Raw genomic sequence first — 18277 nt, 5'->3', positions numbered from 1 at the left:
ATTTAAGTTTAGCTGTATATGAGAATATGGTGAAAATATCCAGAATAGTCTTGGATTTCCTTAAGTGCCATTCAGGGGAAACTGAGACATAAAAAATTAATCTTAAAACACAGTAAGGTGGAGAGAAACAATAAATGAGATCTCCTGAAACTGAAAAGCTTCTGTAAAGCAAAGGACACGGTCAACAAAACAAAATGACAGCCTACAGTATGGGAAAAGATCTTCACCAACCCCATATCAGACAGAGGTCTGATCTCCAAAATATACAAACAACTCAAGAAATTGGTCATCAAAAGAACAAATAATGCAATTTAAAAAATGGAATACAGACCTAAACAGAGAACTCTCAACAGAGGAATCTAAAATGGCTGAAAGACACTTAAGGAAATGTTCAACATCCTTAGTCATCAGAGAAATGCAAATCAAAACAACTCTGAGATTCCATCTTACACCTGTATGAATGGTCAAGATCAAAAACACTGATGACAACTTATGCTGGAGAGGTTGTGGGGAAAAGGGAACACTCCTCCATTGCTGGTGGGAGTGTAAACTGGTACAGTCCCTTTGGATGTCAGTGTGGCGATTTCTCAGAAAATTAAGAAACAACCTTCCTCAAGACCCAGCAATACCACTTTTGGGTATATACCCAAAGGACAATCGTACCACAAGGACATGTGCTCAACTATGTTCATAGCAGCATTGTTTGTCATAGCCAGTACCTGGAAACAACCTACCTGCTCCTCATTCTAGCACACTCATCTTTAGTGATAACCGTTTTTTTTTTTTCCTAGATGCCTGCCATCTCTGGGATGACAGTTCATGGGATGCCTTTCCAGCCACACCTCTCACTAACGTGGACACCTGGCTCTCTCCTTCCCTACGCCGCCCCGTTCCCACAGGAAGTAGCCAGATGAGTCTACGCCCTTTTTTCCCAAAGAGAAAAATGGAATGTCATAATTACCATTCCAATTTTCTGTCACCCCTATATCCAGAGTTTGGAGTATCCCAGCCCCCAGGCCAGGTCTGGACTCCAAATCCCAGCAGGCTAGGTCCTGACCCCTCCCTGGGGGTGAGGTCAGGACCACTCCCCAGGGTATTTAAGTGATCTCCCAAAAGAAGAACATGTGGTCTCCAGTGGTCTTCCTTTCTTCCTCGGGGGGGGGGGGGGGGGGGGGGGGGTCGTCACATTCATGTGGCTTCCCAGTTCCCCTTCAGGGCCACCCGAGAGTGCAGATCTCCCATTAAACCTGGATATTTCTTAATTTGGCTTGTTTTGATTTAGCTTAATTGGGAATTTTTGTGTGGGCAGGGAGCTCGTGTTAAGAAATATTCCTAACAGTACCCAGTTAGTAGAACAGTTTGGGAAGGATTGGGAGGTGTGGTCTTGTTGGGGGGGTATGTCACTAGAGCAAACTTAGAGGTTAAAAATAGAGTAAGACTCCTATTATTCTCTGCTCATGATTGAGGATCAATGTGAGCTCTCAGCTGGTCCTTCAATTTGCCATCATGAACTCTTAACTCTCTGAAACCATGAGACAGAAATTATGTTTTGGTCATGGTATGATTGCAGCAATAGAAAAGTAACAAAGACAGAAATTGGTACCAGGGAGTGGACTGTTGTGACAGACCATGTGCTTTTGGAAGAAAGTGGGAAGACTCTGCAACTTTGGACTAGGAAAACAGTCGGATGCTGTGAGCAGAGCTTAATGGGCCATCCTAGTAGAATCCTGTTGACAGCTATATAGACTGTATGTGGATGCCCAGCTCAAGAGGTTCCAGGGGTAAACAATAACAGCAACTGAGCTAGAGAACATCCTTGTGAAACTTTGGCAAAGAATATGGCTGCTTTTTCCCTTATACTAAGAATTTGCCTGAGGCTAAATTGAAAAGTAATGGACTTTAAAACCATAAACCAAATTAAATGCTTCCTCTTACAAGTTGCCTTAGTCATGGTGTTTTATCACAGCAATAAAGTAACTAAGGCAGCTGGACAGATGGCTCAGCAGCTAAGAGTATTTGTTCTAGCAGAGGACCTAGGTTCGAGTCTCAGTACCCATGCAGCTGCTCACAACCATCTATAACTCCAGCTCTAAGGGGTCTGATGACCTCTTCTAACCTCCACAGGCATCAAACAGAAACGCAAGTGATACACAATCATACATGCAAAGCACTTATATTAATAAATTAACAACTCTAAAAAGAGTAAATTAATATTTTAGGCAAGCATTATGGCAAAAGCCTACAACCTCAGCATTCAGGAGACTGAGCCAAGAGGATCATTAAATCCCAGGCCAGCCTGTGCCACAGAGTAAGACTGACTCAAAAAATAAGCAAGAATAAATATTTTTTAAGTTAAGCTTCTTAATAATTTGGATAGCACATCACAAAGCTGTGCAAAAACTAAACATTATAACAAAACAAAAACAAAAAACCTCAGAAGAAAAACTCCATGTTTTCAAAGCAAAAAAAGCAAAGTTTCCAATGAATCATATTTTTGCCTTTACAAAAATACATAGGTAATTTTCACTGTTCTTTTTTCTAGAATTGAAATAAATTTGACTCCAAAAAACATTTGTTCCAGAAAAGAAGAGTCTAAGTACAACAGACTGTTGAAAAATATTTTATGAACAAGAACAATCCCAAATTTTCTGGGTGTTTTCTTCTGTCTTGTATTCCCATACTGATGTGGATTCCCCTCTATCTGCTAAGAATATGTCTTATTACTATTGATTAATAAAAAAGCTATTTCGGCCAATAGTTAGCAGAGTAAAGTCAGGCAGGAAATCAGAACAGAGATAGAGAGAGTGCAGAGTCAAAGAGACACCATGTAGCTGCTGAAGGAGAAAGACACCAGAATGGGCCTTACCAGTAGGACACAGCCTCGTGGTGATACACAGATTAACAGAAATGGGTTAATTTAAGATATAAGAGTTAGCCAGGAATATGCCTAAGCCATTGGCCAAGCAGTGTTGTAATTAATATAGGTTATATTATTCAGGTCTGGGTGTCCAGGTAACGAATGAGCAGTCTCCTACGACACGATACGAAATTAACTTCAGGTCAGCATTAAGAGTATGTTCAAGTCCCCTTCTTCCCCCTTACTTTACAAATTGAAGTAAACATGCCCCTGGCCACAGCACTGATCCAGACAAACAGTAATCCAACCTGAACCAATCAGCATCAGAAAGCCAGGATTTAAAGTGCTAGAACCCATGAAATGTTGCTGAGATAGATCCCAGAAGCAGCCCTGGCCACTCTCCTCCATCAGACAAATCCTGACTTTGCTTACTACAGTTTCTGTCTATAGTCTGTAACAAAGAATGCACATGATTCAGGAAACAAGCCCATTACAACAAGGTAAGTATACCCTTGCTCTCAATGTTCACATCTTGCTCTAGCAATAAAAATATAAATAAGATTAAATGCTGAATTTTAATAACATCTCTATGGTGTCCAGGACAATACTTTTAAAGCATGGCAGTGCAGGATATAGGGATGCAATAACAATACTTAGTCATCTTGTAATTGTTCTCAGACTTTCCATGAATACCCTTTTTCCCTAACTGGATCTTAAAGAACTCAGAAGACAAGTGTTTTGGATTTTTTTTTTCTTTCTGTGCTCTAAAAACCAGAACCCACCAAGTTCAACTTTACACTATAATTCAAACCAAATATTGCTGATAAATCTAAGTTTCTAATTTTGAAGTTATAAAGGTTCTGGGAAAGTTTAAAAGGCGGGGAGAGGGTGTGTGGGGGAGAGAGGGAAGAGGAGATGAGGACAGGAACTGGGACAGATGGGGACTGGGACAGGACACGTTGGACTAAAAGGGAATGAAATCAAACCTGCAAAAATGACTCCATTCTTAATGTATTAGACCTTTCTATTCCCTCAAGTTACTCCCCTCTTTTTAAACCTTTAAGTGAGTTCCTGCTGTGGTGATGAAGACAACCTCTTGGGGGTGTTATGAGCATAAAATAATGGCATCTTCTTTTACAACAGCAAAAGCCCGTGCCAAGGAAACAATTTCATGTACAAGTCCCAGAGGCTCTCTCTTTTCAGACTTCTAAGGGAAACAGTCTGGCTCTCTTTGTCTTTATGGCTTGCATACATGGACACTATTATAAGTCACAGGGCCTCAGACCCATGACCTTGTCTAATGTTCAAACTTAAGAACCTGGTAGTTTGAGTCAAAGGTTACTGTCAGATACTTTCTTGGTACTGAAACTTCACTTTTCCAGATGAACTGTTTCACCAAACCTAACACACCTGTTAACCTATAACAATAAGCACCCTTTCAATCACTAATTTCAATTCCAAAGTTGACTATTAAGTTACTAGTAGAACACTGATTAAACTATTCAACATAACCAGATATACCAAACAAAAAAATACATAAAGGTATCTATCTGCATTATTTTTTAACAAAGACGTCCAAGTGCTTGGGCAATCTTTGGAGAGTTGAAGGCATTCACCACTGCGGTCATTTTCAGTTTCAGACACACAAATGTGAAAATGGTGACAGCCTCAGGTTTTGTTTCCTACCTTAAATCTCCATTACGAAACAACTCACAATGAAAGCAGGAAACAGCACTGCCTTGAAGGGTCTTAGTTAAGAAGTGTGGACTCTAAGCACCAATTCCACCATCTAGTTTTACCTAGGCAAACCATTGCTGCCAAGGTAACCTAGATCACCAACCTTGCTTTCTCTAAGACCACTAAATAAGGCTGGTACAAACACCTCCAGTCCAGTCTCTCTGTAGTTTCTACTCAACAAAATAAAGGAAGCAAATCTAATACTTACTGGGGGAGAACAGTAAGAGGTTTACTAACAAGCTACTTCTGTGCTGTATCCTGTTTCCACAGGCTACCTAACCTTCCTCAGCCCTGCCCTGGCAACAAATCCGTTTACACAGCAGTGGTTTCCTAGACTAGGAGTTTCTTGTGGGCACAGGCTCAGACAGTCTGGCATTTCCACTGCAGAGCTCAGTGTTGTCCTGTAGATACAAAATAGGTGTTTCCTGGATGAATCATCAGTCTGCAGCTGCTCCTCTTACTTACCCTTCTTTCCATTAAAATTTTTTTTGATTTAAAACTAAAGGCAGCACAGCAGTGATGATCATCCCTTGATTCAAGTCCTATACATGTATTTATGAGTCTAGAGTGCCTACACATTTATATATCTATGATCCTGAATTGGAAGACAGGCCTTAAGTGATCCAATGACAAAAATGTCATTAGCTTCGCACCTATTTTCCCCCAAAATGTATCTTATTATTATTATTAAAAAGTATAGTAGTTAGCCGGGCGGTGGTGACGCACGCCTTTAATCCCAGCACTCGGGAGGCAGAGGCAGGCGGATCTCTGTGAGTTCGAGGCCAGCCTGGTCTACAAGAGCTAGTTCCAGGAAAGGCTCTAAAAAAGCTACAGAGAAACCCTGTCTCGAAAAACCAAAAAAAGAAAAAAAAGTATAGTAGTTAGGAACCATCACTCATTCCCTTTTCCCCTTTAAAACTAGATTTCAAGCTACATTTTATATGTGAAAGAATTATTTTGTGATTCTATTTGAAATATGGGTGCATTTATATATACATATATAAAACACTCTGGAGAAATGGTGTGTGACAATAACAAGGGATACATTTTATTAATATAAACCTCTTTTAATGTATACTTGATTAGCATACAGCAGCTAAACAAAATGATAGATCTCATACAACACTTTCACACAGGTGTCTCATGTACTTTGCTCATAGTCGTCAGCCTCTTTGACTCAATCCCCTTTCTCTTCCCATATAGTTCTATTTTCATGATTTTTTAGGATTCTTTGTTTGAGAAAAGAAGCCATATTTTTTCTAAATCTGAGTTATTAATATAATGTTCTCCAACCCCACCATTCGCCTATAAATGACAATTTTCTTCTTGATGGCTAACACTCCACTTGTCAAATAAACTCAAATTGGTCCAGGCTCAAAATTCCTTTCCTACAATTGACTGTCTCCATTCTCTATACATTCCACTGTTTTCAGAGTTACAACCTAGAACTAACAATCATTAAGTAGACACTGGGTTACTAGTGCTAGTCAAATAAGCTACCGTTACCAAGATGAATCACAAAAGAGATATGCTAGAGGGTCCCAGTGGCAAGGGGCACTTGGAAGGCAGAGGTAGGTGGATCTCTGAGTTTTAAGTCACCCTGGTCTACATGCGGGGCTACACGGAGAAACCCTGTCTTGAAAACAAAAAACAAAACCCAAAATGAAATGCTTAAGCCTATTTTTTATCTACTTGAAGTTAATGAGAATAGTAAGAATCCTAATGGTGGGCTCTTAAAAAATACAAAAAATGTAAGGATCATGTAAGTCGTAAGTTTATAAGTGTGCAAGTTTGACTGATCACTTATTTCTCCACTAGCCTCAGGTAACTCCCCAATCATATCTCTGGGCATTCCAAAGACATCAGATCAGCCTGATACATGACCTCCCTAAGAACACTTTCTTGGTAACATAATAACACCTTCAATCTACAAACTGATCCTATAACTTTTTAAAGGCACATTATACTGAGAACCTTTTGGATAAATACTGCAATGGCTACAACCTTAGAATGTACACTACAGCTGGACCTGTGAACTACTTCCAAGTAAAAAGCCAAGTAGGCCTCAAACCCACCCTTCTAACCACCAAGAGTTTAGGCACTTTTCTAAGTTTTCAAACCAGTGCACAAGACCTGATTTTAAACACGAAATGGTAAAGGCTTTGCTTTGGAGCACTTCCTATGGCAACGTGAGTCAGAATACCACGCCAACCCCTTTGAAAGCACCATTAAATATGCATGCTGCCAGACAAGGTGCAGGAACAGAAACAGGTGAAAAGGAAGAATGGGTGGGAACGCCTTAGTTGATGCCATGGTTAGCTCGGCTAAAAAACAGACAGGGTACGTTTCTGCACTCAATTAAAAGGAAGATAGCCCAAGCCACAGCGTCTAGCTTTTTACACACCTGCTTCTGCATGGGATTCAATTTTAAGCAGAAAGCTTTCCACCAGGTCCCTCGCCTAACCTAGAACCAACTGCGCATCAAGACACAAAACCATGCACATTCAGGAAAAAAATATTCTTACAACCTAAACATGCCGCCGTCAAGTGCAAACACTACATCTTCTTTTGAACACGGGTATGCTCATCTATTTTGAACTCTGAAGCCGGGAGATAGTTTTCTGAGAGCCTTTACCAAGGCCTCGCCTCTAGGCTGCTTCAAAGCAAACGACAAATAGGAAAAAAGAAAAAAAAAGCTAACATTGAAAACCACGTGCCTCCGGGTAGGAAGCACTCGATTACCCGAAAGTCAACTTTTTGTTACCGGAACATTGTAAATATTTCTAAATAGCCAATCTGAAATCTGCATCTACTTGCTCACACTCACTTTTCAACGGAGTGCGGATTCCTTTTTTAGGGTCCAATGAGTAAAAAAAGATCTCCCCTAAATATAATTTAAGGGATACAAAGGGAAAAAAAAAAAAAGAGGACCCAAAACAGTCCCAAAGCTCCGCAGCGGAATCTGATGTCAACAAAGTGGACCGAAGGAGGAGCGGTTCTGCGTGCCGGGGCCTGCAGGTGGGGCAGTGGTGAGTCTCGGTTTCTGGGAATTTGAGGGAAAGGACCCTCCCTCGGCCACCCCGGTGGGTGGGCCTCGCCGGGTCCTCACCGGGTCACAGCGGGAGTCGGGAGCAGGCCTCGGGCGGCAGCCCCCTCCACTCCGCCCCGCAGCGAACAGCCAGTCCGGTCCCCAGACCCCAAAATGCAGCTCAAGCGTCGCACATCCTCCAGGCTCCTCCAGAGTCACCCGGAGCGCCACCCGAGGCTCCAGGGCAGGGGCTCCCCCGCAGCTCCCGGGCCAAGGGGCGCAGCTCAAGGTGACACCTCACCGCGCCCGGGCGTCCCCCGCCAGGGCCCGGCTCCCCTCACCTGGCAGCGGCAGACGATGTCGGCATCCTGCGCCAGCAGATCCACCACCTTCCCTTTGCCCTCGTCGCCCCACTGCGCGCCCAGCACCACCGTCACCCGGTTCCCTCCGGGCGGCGCCCTGGGGCGGCCGCAGTCGCCGTTGGGCAGGGAGGCGGCGGCCGGGTTGCTCTCTGAGATCGACATGGCTCCGGTCAGGTCAGAGGAGCCTTGAGGAGACGCGGCGGGCGAGCAGAACGTGGAGCCAACTGCTGTGCGGCCGCCAGCCACATGCGGAGGAAGAAGGAGCCAGAGGCCGGCCCCGCCCCCGCCCCGCGGGCCGCCACCCTCCCTCCAGGCCCCGCCCCGCGCACCGCCGCCCGCTCAGGGCGGGACCACTTCGCGCAGGCCGGAGCCGCAGCACCGCCCGCAGGCGCCGCGGCCTCAACTGCCGCCACCCCAGGGCCGAGGCCACACCCCCTCCTCCGGTCTGGCGCGCGACTCAGCCGCGAACCGCGCGAGAGCGGCGAGCGGGGGCGGGGCTAAGAGAGCTCCGCCCTCCGCGGCCCGCCCACCGGCCCCTCCTGGGGCTTTCAAACTCCAGAGGCGCGGAGGGGCGTGAGAGCCGTGAGGGGCGTGAGGGGTGTGGGACTACAATTCCCAGCATACAGTGCTGTGAGGCGGCCGAGGCTCGGCGCCGTGGTGTCACGGTCTGTCTGTCTTGGTCTGTGAAAGCCAATTTTGTTTTCTGTGTTTGTTTAAAGACTTGGTTTTGCTAAGGGACGAAGTACCCTTACAAAGCACAAACGGAAATAACAAAAAAAAAATACACGGAAGCTGGAACGGAGCCGAATGCGTTTAGAACTGACAAAGGGGCTAAAGTTCTAGCTCAAAAGCAGTGAAAGTGGAGGACTTTAGGAAATCGAGAGATAAGTCCTGACTCTTCTCATTTTGCAGTACCTGAGGCACAGAGATGAGTCAATTGCCTACGTCATATCCGTAATGCACCTGGGTTTTTTTTTAATCCCCACAACCATATTTTATAAAGTAAAATACATCCTTTCTACAGAAGAATTTCTATCCCTCCACCCGCCCTACCCCCCCCTTTGCCCGCCCACTTTTACCCTTTGGAAGTGTTGAAAATCAAATCCAGAATCTTGTAATTTGAGCCGAATACTCTACCACTGAGTTTTATTCCCCATAGGCCTTCACACTTTTATGTAGGACTTAACGTGCTCTAATGAGGCTCGAAATGGTACCTTGAGCATTTTCTTTGCAGATTTATAAGCCTATATGTTTCCTGTACCTTTAGTGTTCCAGTTGTGGCTGATTCTAGAGTATGCCTACTGTCTATCTTTTTTTTTTTTTTTTTTTTGGTTTTTCGAGACAGGGTTTCTCTGTACCTTTGGAGCCTGTCCTGGAACTAGCTCTTGTAGACCAGGCTGAGCTCGAACTCACAAATATCCGTCTGACTCTGCCTCCCGAGTGCTGGGATTAAAGGCGTGCGCCACCACCGCCGGCCTACTGTCTATCTAATGTGGGTTTTATATTAATTTTTAATGCGCGTGTGTGCACAGGCTCATGAAGGTCAGAAGAGGGCTGGAGTATGGGTGGTGGTGAGCCACGTGATAATAGGGGCTGGGAAGAGACTCCAGATCCTCTGGAAGAGCAGCGAGTGCTGCAGGACCGCTCTTAACTGCTCAGCCGCTTCTCTAGTCCTGATCTAATGTTTTCACTGCATTCCAAATTAACTGTGACATCAAATTCTGATAAAAATTGCTTTGAAAAAACACTAATACTAAAGGACTGGTAGCTCCCTAGTGTAGAGTGGTGATTGCTTACTAACAGGTGCAAAACCCAGGATTAAACCGGGTGGTGGAGGCTGAGGCAGGCGTATCTCTGTGAGTTCAAGGCCAGCCTGATCTACTGAGCTAGTTCCTGGACCAGCTCCAAAGCTGCAGAGAAACCCTGTCTTGAAAAACCAAAAGAAAAAAAAAAAAAGCCCAGGATTTGATACCCACCATTACAAACAAATAAAAATGGAATGGAATTGTATTCTGTGTACTGTCTCCCAATGTGGGCATACTGTCATGGTTTTGGAGAGTCCGTAAAACCCAGTTTGGCATTTGCTATTTCTCTTATTCACATGCTAACCTGGCCAGCCTCTGCTTAGATTCTGAGCTGGAACCACGGAAAGCAAGCCTACTGTTTCTGCTTATGGTGTTATCGTTGCACATTGAGAACCTACTACATATAAGACTCGTGGGAGCCGGGCGGTGGTGGCACACGCCTTTAATCCCAGCACTCGGGAGGCAGAGGCAGGTGGATCTCTGTGAGTTCGAGACCAGCCTGGTCTACAAGAGCTAGTTCCAGGACAGGCTCCAAAAGCCACAGAGAAACCCTGTCTCGAAAAACCAAAAAAAAAAAAAAAAAAAAAAAAAAAAAGACTCGTGGGCACGGGAGACGCAGTGAAACAAGATCACCAGTGGAGACATGGAAAATGATTTACCACTTCTCCTGGTTCTGAGATCTGCCCCTTGATGGCTCTTTTAGCCATGGCCATTCCATTTGAAAAGTTCCTCCATTTGGGTTAAAGTGTGTCAATTTTCTTGAAACCACAGTAGTTAGCTTTATAGATCTAAGATCACTCGTTTTCCTAGATTTCTGCCACACACCCCTAGACCCTATTAATGACTGGCCATACAGGATATTTCTTAATCATCTAACATTCTTGACTTTAATCACTATATATATATATATATTATATATATATATAATCACTTTGCAGTCCTAGTAAAAGCCAATTTGAACATTAAAAAAAAGGAAACCTGTCTACACTCCCCCTCCATCCATCCCATGCACTTCCTTCCCCATAACAACCCCGGGCCTGTAGGCAGATGGCAGGCTCTGACCTTACAGGACCTCCCTTGTAGGTTTTCCTCCCAAGCAAGGCATTATTATACTGTCTGGAGTCCCGCATGGCCTTGTCTGTCTCCCCTTCTTACCCATTTTTCAGCCGACACCCAGGAATTTCAACTTTAACCAGAACCACTAGTGTTTTCATTTCTGAGCTCTACAAATGAGATGGTTAAATGGCTAATGAACTTTGCCTTAAGTCCAACCTAGGTCACAGATTGTCCCAAATAGTCAGGATCACTTGGATCCATGTCTTATCTCCACCAGCACTCCCTTCTCCACCTGCAAGCCAGCACAACGTGCCTTTGATAAACCAGTCTGCCTCCATCTTAGGTTTCAAAGCCATCTTATAGTAAAGAGAAACTAGGCTCATTCCCCATTATGATTAAACCTGTTTCTAAAGGACTGAGCTATTGCCCCACCTGTAACCTTAAATACAAATGGTTCAGCACTGCCTGCTCCAGAAAATGGCAACCATGCTTGTATTTCCAAAAGTATAATAACTCTCTTGCAACCCTAGCTTTGTTTCAAAGGTTATTTTGATTGCTTATGTCTATCTTATTGTGTCTGCCCGTTGTTGTGTCTGCCCGTTGTTGTGACTGCCCGTTGTTGTGACTGCCCATTGTTGTGACTGTCTCTTGTTATGACTGCCTGTTGTTGTGACCACCTTATTATTCCCTTCTTGCAACAATGCCTTTTTTCGGGAAGTTGTTAGGACCCACTCATTACGCTTATGTTCTGCTCCTGTAACGTCAGTGAGTTTGCCCACCATATTTCCTGTGTAGAAGCCCCCTACCCCCAAGTTATAAAAACTATCTTCTGTTATGCCCAAATTCGCAAAGTCCCTGCAAAAGCCAACAAGGAGACTGAGTCCCATATGTAAAAGCAAAGAGCCTTTATTTTAATCAAGTTTGCAAACTTGGTCTCTCTGCATGTCCAGTGTATTGGAATAACCAGAGAGCCCTGAGCTCAGTTAGAACTGGGTTTTTATAGTAGTAAAGGTGGGTTTGAGGGGTTTCTGAGGTTTTAAGACCCCTGATTGGATGATATTTATCTAGGGGTGTCCTATTGAGTATGTTCTAGCAGGTGTTCCTATCTACAGCGGTTGGGATGCCAGGCATTCCTTTGAATGGTCTGTTCTTGGGTGAAGGCCGGGTAATCTCAGTTTGCGGTTCCTCCTGCAACCAGGCATTGCCTCAGGATAAACTACTGAGACTCGGGCTTCCATTTAAATTTATCGATGGCCAGAATTTTACTCTGGCTGATGATAGTGGTTGGAAATAAAGAACTTCCTTTGGGTGACCATCCCATACTTAGCTTAGCATGGCTGGCCCACAAGTCTTCCTCACGTCCAGCGCTGACCTCTCAAGCTCTGCCTTACTGGGAGGCAGCTCGTGTACACACACACACACACACACACACACACACACACACACACAGCTTGCTTTAACTGTTTGCTTTCAATAATTTGGTCATGATGATTTGAGTAGGTAGTCTTTTTCCTCCCAACTCTGAGATCAACACCTTTCAAAACAGTCTCTTCAGAGATAGAATTCACTGGAAAAGAAAAACACACCAGCTGGGCGGTGGTGGCACACGCCTTTAATCCCAGCACTTGGGAAGCAGAGGCAGGTGGATCTCTGTGAGTTCAAGGCCAGCACGAGCTCCAAAGCTACAGAGAAACCCTGTCTCAAAAAAAAAAAAAAAAAAAAAAAAAAAAGAAGAAAAGGAAGAAAGAAAGAAAGAAAGAAAGAAAGAAAGAAAGAAAGAAAGAAAGAAAGGAGGAAAGAAAGACACACCAGCCCATACTTTCTTTAATACTAAACTTTAGTTGTGGACTAAATGGCTCCAATGCCTCCAAATCGCATGTAGCTATTGGGTGTCTTCCTCTCTTAACCGCCACACTTGACTCCCTTTTAAAGCACTGTGGCTGTCTGTTTCATCAATAAACCCACTACTTCTGCTATACTCCTCCCAAAATTCTTTCAGGGACTGCTTCAAGGACAGAGGTGTACATCGCTCTAGCAACCCTGCGTTGTGTTTCCTGTGACGATAGAAAAGAATGATGGTACAGTCTCTGCCTTCAGCTAGTAAACAGTTATAATGCTGTATGATAAGTGAGCTTCTCTCAACTGTATCACAAGATTACACACTCTTTGAAAGCAAGAATGCTGTTGTGTGCATTTGGATTTTAATTGCAGGAACACACATGACATTCATTTCTGTCCATTTTTTTTCCTCTTGAAAATAAGAAAAAATGACTTTGTTCTGCTTTTTAAATCAGATAGGATATTCATGATTTGAGAGTCTCATACATACTATGCTGGTTAGCTTTGGTCGGCGTGACACAGACTAGAGTCGCCTGCGAAGGGGAACTTCAACTGAGGAATCGCCTCCATCAGGCGGACCTGCGAGCAATTCTGCGGAGGTACATTTCCTTGATTAATGATTAACGGCAGAGGACACAGCTCATTGCGGGTGGTGCCACCCCTGAGCAGGTAGTCCTGAGCAAGCCGTGGCGAGCAAATCAGCAATCCTCTATGCTTTCTGCTTCAGTTCTGAGTTCAAGGTTATCCTCAGTTACCAAGAACTTGAGGCCAATCTGTGCTACATGAGACTATGTACGGCGGTGCGGGGAGGTGAATCATCTATAGTTTCTCTTTTATCCGGCCAACTCGGATTTTTCAAGGTGCAGTTTTTTTTTAACTGAAAATTGGTCTTATGTGTTGACCCAGTGGCTGACTTTCTGGAGACCCTGCGAGTCTTCCCCCTGCGCACGCGCACTCACTCTCTCCCGCCTTGCGCGTGCACAAGCCTACTGGGTCGCCGGAGCGTGCTAACCCGGCTGGCGGCTGGCGCTGCAGAGGCGGTTGCTAAGAGGTGGAGTTGGCGCCATGTCGGCCGGGGCAGTGGCGTTGCTGCTGTGGTGGTTGAGCTGCTGCGGCTCGGCAGTGTGGAGGTAGAAAGATGCATTCCGGGCCACTAGACTTGAAGATCCCAGCGGGGTGTCCAGCTCCCCAGATGATGACCTGAACTCCTCCTGGGAGTCTTACGAGGTGCCGTCCTCTGCAACTGCCAGGTTTTGCAGAAGGGTGGTGGTACCCTCATGTTTTGCCTTAGATCATTAAAAAAATGTTTTATATCTATCTATCTATCTATCTATCTATATCTCTCTCTATATATGGATAGATAGATAGATAGATAGATAGATGAATAATAGAGATACATACATACATACATATGTAAGGCTATTTACATGAAAGTATATGATGTGCTTTGAGTATATCCTCCCCATACCTTTATTTTTTCCTGTTGGAGATTGATGCCCAGCCCCACCCCCCGCCCATGAATTATTAAATTCTCCCTGTAGCTGTACCCTTGTTACTTCCCAAAGGAGAGCCAGAGATGACTAGGGAGGGGAAAGGAGAGGCATTTCACTTCTGACTTATTTTAAGAAATTGAAGCAGTGGTTTGGGAGACACTATTTACCAAAATAGAAGTGCTGTATAAAAGTAAAGAGATTCATTCCCAAGTACTGATTTAGAGACCGAAGATGTTATGAAGTCCTGAGAGATCTTTAATGCAGGTTTGGTTGTTTTTGTTGTTGTCCGGTATTCAGTAATCACAAGCAAGAAAGGGATAGCAAAATATTTTAGGTTTTAACGAGAGTTAAAATGCACTTTTAACTAGAAAAAAAAATCACATTCTTGGATTATGCTGTATAACAATAAGTATTATCCCCCCAAATTAACATTTAACACGACCAACAAGAAGTCAAACAGTTGTAAACTTTCTTTTTTTTTTTTGTAAAGTTTTCTTTACAATGAGGAAGGGGTTCTCTTAAACGTCATGTGACTGGTGAAGGTACAGAAGAGTGGCCATAAGCTAGCATGATGGTGCATAGTGAGCCCCAGCACTCAGAGGGCCAAGAATTCAAAGCAAACGTAGGCTAAATAACTCTATAAAAAATTTTTAAATTAAAAATCGAATACAGGGGCTAGAAAGGTGGTTCCGTGGGTAGGAGCGCCGGCTGCTCTTCCGAGTACCCTGCTACCATTTCCAGCCCACTGACTTCTTACAACAGTTTGTAACTCCAGTGCTAGAGCATTTGGCGCCCTCTTCTGTCCTCCGTGGGCATTGCATGTATATGGTGTACAGACAAAGGCAGGCAAAACAGACTACATATTTAAATAAAAACTATCTTAAATTTTAAAACTTAAATATAAGAAAGAGTAGTCATTGAAACAGATCCGTGAGAAGGAGCAACAGAATTGTGTTCTGATTTTTTAAGCCTTCTTTTCACAGTGAAGATAACGTTTTGTGGGTTGAACGCAGTCTTAAATTTAGAGCGCTCAGCACACGCTAACAAAAGTCACCGATGAGAGTTTGAGAGTGTTAAAGGTGGCCTGTGACCTCGGGAAATTTATGAGCTCTATTGAATTTTTGTTTGTTTGTTTTGTCTTGGACACCGGAGAAGTCACTAATGATATTTAAAGCACTAGATAGCAAATATATTGGATGTTTCCTAGCAATAAAATCTATGCTGTATCTACTGAGACCTGTGCCTTACTAGAGGACAGCATTCTGGGTGTGGTTCCATGATGATGAAAATGTATTTACTGGAAGGTACGCTTGACTCCCAGGCTACAGTAAGTCACCCCTGGTCACTATATTCATGACTAAAGGAATGCTAAAGTCCAGTTCCACGTTGGTGGAAAAAAAAAATGTTACAGAATACCTGAACTGTATCTTTTAAAAATATTCCGTGTGTGTGTGTGTGTGTGTGTGTGTGTGTGTGTGTGTGTGTGTGCGCGCGTGCGCGCGCGCGCGCGCGCGCGCAGGTGTGCAGAAGCTGAAGCAGAGTGATTTGGGGAAGAGTGTTGGATAAAGCAGGAATGACACATGAATGTAAGGAAATATAATTCCCATATAAAAACTGGTTAGGAGAATAACAAGCCCGTGCTGCTGTGCTAAGGCATTGTCCACCTTTGTCTAATTTGCTTAGTTAGCTATTGATTTAGAGGCGAAGTCTCACTGTGTAGCCCTGGGTGGGGTGGAAATTGCTCTGTAGACCAGGCTGACCTCAAACTCACAGAGCTCCATCTGCCTCTGCCTCCAAAAACCTCGGATTAAAAGCAAGTGCCACCTGCCCAGACACTGTCTACTTCTTTTTTCTTTTCTGTTTTTGGTTTGTCAAGACAGGGTTTCCCTGTGTAGCTCTGGCTATCCTGGACCTCGCTCTGTAGACCAGGCTGGCCTGGAATTCACGGAGCGTCTACTTTTATTTTGAGACAGGTTTTTCTCACTGACCTGAAATTACTCACCAGTGGTTAGGTTAGTTATCTAGTGGCAGCTGACGTATACCCTCTAATATGGTTAGTGTGGAGGCCCAAAGAGGCCAGAGGTCAGAGAGTTTGGGACTTGTTTTTAGTTCAGTCAAGATTATTGTGTTTCTAATTCAAACAAAGGTCCCACTTAGTTGTGAATCAGAGTTCTGCTCTCTCAAGACTTTCGTCCTCAACAGTAGTGACTAGTTGCCAGACCTTGTGGTCCTAAAATAGGGAAGCAGTTGATTCCTACCTAAAACAAAAGTCTAAGGATCCAACCAAGTTCCCGTTTGCCTTTATGGAAATAACTTGGGATTCCACCCAGGGAATGGTTTACCTACAGAGTGTTTGGTCTAGGGCCTGTGTCAAGGGCATGAGTGCTGAATGTACAATGTGACTTTCAATTTGTATGTTAAAGCAGTCCTTTAGTTTTACTACTACCTTTTGAAGTCAGGGGTATATTAAGCTGTTGGAAATTAAACATGGGTGAATTTTCAGTACTCTCTGAAATTCCCTCCCGATACTATCCTATGTGTTTCTGCGTTTTATTGTTTTTGTTCGCGTCTTTGTATCCTTTACAATATTTCTAAATTCCCACGCCTCCACTCTGGAAGAAAGGTACTTTTGTCGAGGCTGGCCCCCAACAGGTTAGAAGCGTGTGTGTGTGTGTGTGTGTGTGTGTGTGTGTGTGTGTGTGCGTGCGTGTGTGTGCCAGCATGCCTGGGTTTTGATTGTGTGCAAGGCAAGTACTCCACTAGCTGAGCTAGTACCCAGTCCTTTCTTTCCTTCTTTTCGGCTTTCTTTCTTTTTTGCTTGCTTCCTTCCTTTCTTTGTTTCTTTGGAGACAGGATTTCTCTATAGCTTTGGAGCCTGTCCTGGAACTCTCTCTGTAGACCAGGCTGGCATTGAACTCACAAATATCCACCTGCCTCTGCCTCCTGAGTGCTGGGATTAGAGGAATGCACCACCACTGCCTGACTGTAATATTCTTTTAAAGGATGACATTTTTGTCTAAGGGTATAGCTTGATGCTAGACATGCATGAGGCCCTAGGTTCAAAAGGCACTGGAGAAAGAAAAATAAGTGATAGATTTTCTGAAAGCTAACAAAATGGATTTTAAAGTGTTTTATTATTAGCTATTTTGACAGGTGTCTAAGGATTAAGTTCTTCCCTGACCCAAGTTCTTTCTTCCACTAACATGTTGATTTTTTTTACAATGTTTGTTAAATAATATTCATGGGAGGCTCTTGTTTTAGAGTAAGTTTCTGAACTGAGCCAAACAGAATGAACCAAAATGAAATTTTCATGATAATGTCCCCACCCCACCAGACCAAACCCAAGCGGTCACTGAGCTCAGAAAGACGGAGAGAGAAAGAGCCAAAAAGTCAGGTATTTTCCTAAGTGATACTAGCAGTTCAGTTTCTTATTCCATGGGATCTAGATTCATTTTAAAAACATTTTTGAGATTTATTTTTTTGTGTATATGGGTGTTTTGCTTGCCTGTATGTTTGTGCACCATATGTGTGTAGTGCCCAAGGAGGCCAAAAGGGGGCACTGGATACCCTTGGGACTGGAGTTAAGACACTCTGAGCCCCCATGTAGGTGCTGAGAATTGAATCCAGGTCCTCTAGAAGAGCAGTTGGTGCTCTTGACCACTGAGCCATCTCTCCAGTCCCTAGATACATTTTAAAACTAGTACTGCTTATTAAAAAGTCCCTATTTTCTTAATTTATTGGACATATAATGTCTGTTCCATACAAATATTCAGTGTGGACTTGGGTCTTGTTTCTTGTTCTGTTCCACTGGTGAGTATGCCTATTGCCACACCTACATTCTAGTGTTATAATGTCATGAACTTGGATCTCTCAGGAAGGTCCTCCTGAGAAGTCTTAGTTATTCTATGGCCAGAAGTCTTAGACACCCTGGGACCTGGACACAGTCACATAAATTTGAAAATAGGTTATCAACTATTACATGAAAAATTCTTTTAGGATTTTTTTTAATGGGAATTGCAATGATTCAAAATGACATCTTTAGGAATATTACATTTTCCTATTAAATCAGCATCCTGTATCCACTTATATATTCTGCAGAA

At 43.6% G+C, this 18277-nt stretch overlaps 1 protein-coding gene across 1 annotated transcript in view; it reads right to left on the bottom strand.

The window, feature by feature from the left end:
- Positions 1-8266, bottom strand: part of Adss2 (adenylosuccinate synthase 2) — a 30222-nt gene extending 21956 nt beyond the window's left edge. The window contains exon 1 of the mRNA XM_038349370.1: positions 7964-8266. Coding sequence (XP_038205298.1) covers positions 7964-8146 — 183 coding nt within the window. The 5' untranslated portion in view covers positions 8147-8266. The remainder of the gene's footprint in view (positions 1-7963) is intronic.
- Positions 8267-18277: the final 10011 nt, after the last annotated feature.

This window comes from Arvicola amphibius, chromosome 12 (genome assembly GCF_903992535.2).
Source record: "Arvicola amphibius chromosome 12, mArvAmp1.2, whole genome shotgun sequence".
In the NCBI taxonomy this organism is placed as follows: Eukaryota; Metazoa; Chordata; class Mammalia; order Rodentia; family Cricetidae; genus Arvicola; species Arvicola amphibius.
This window is presented reverse-complemented; position numbering and strand designations above follow the sequence as displayed.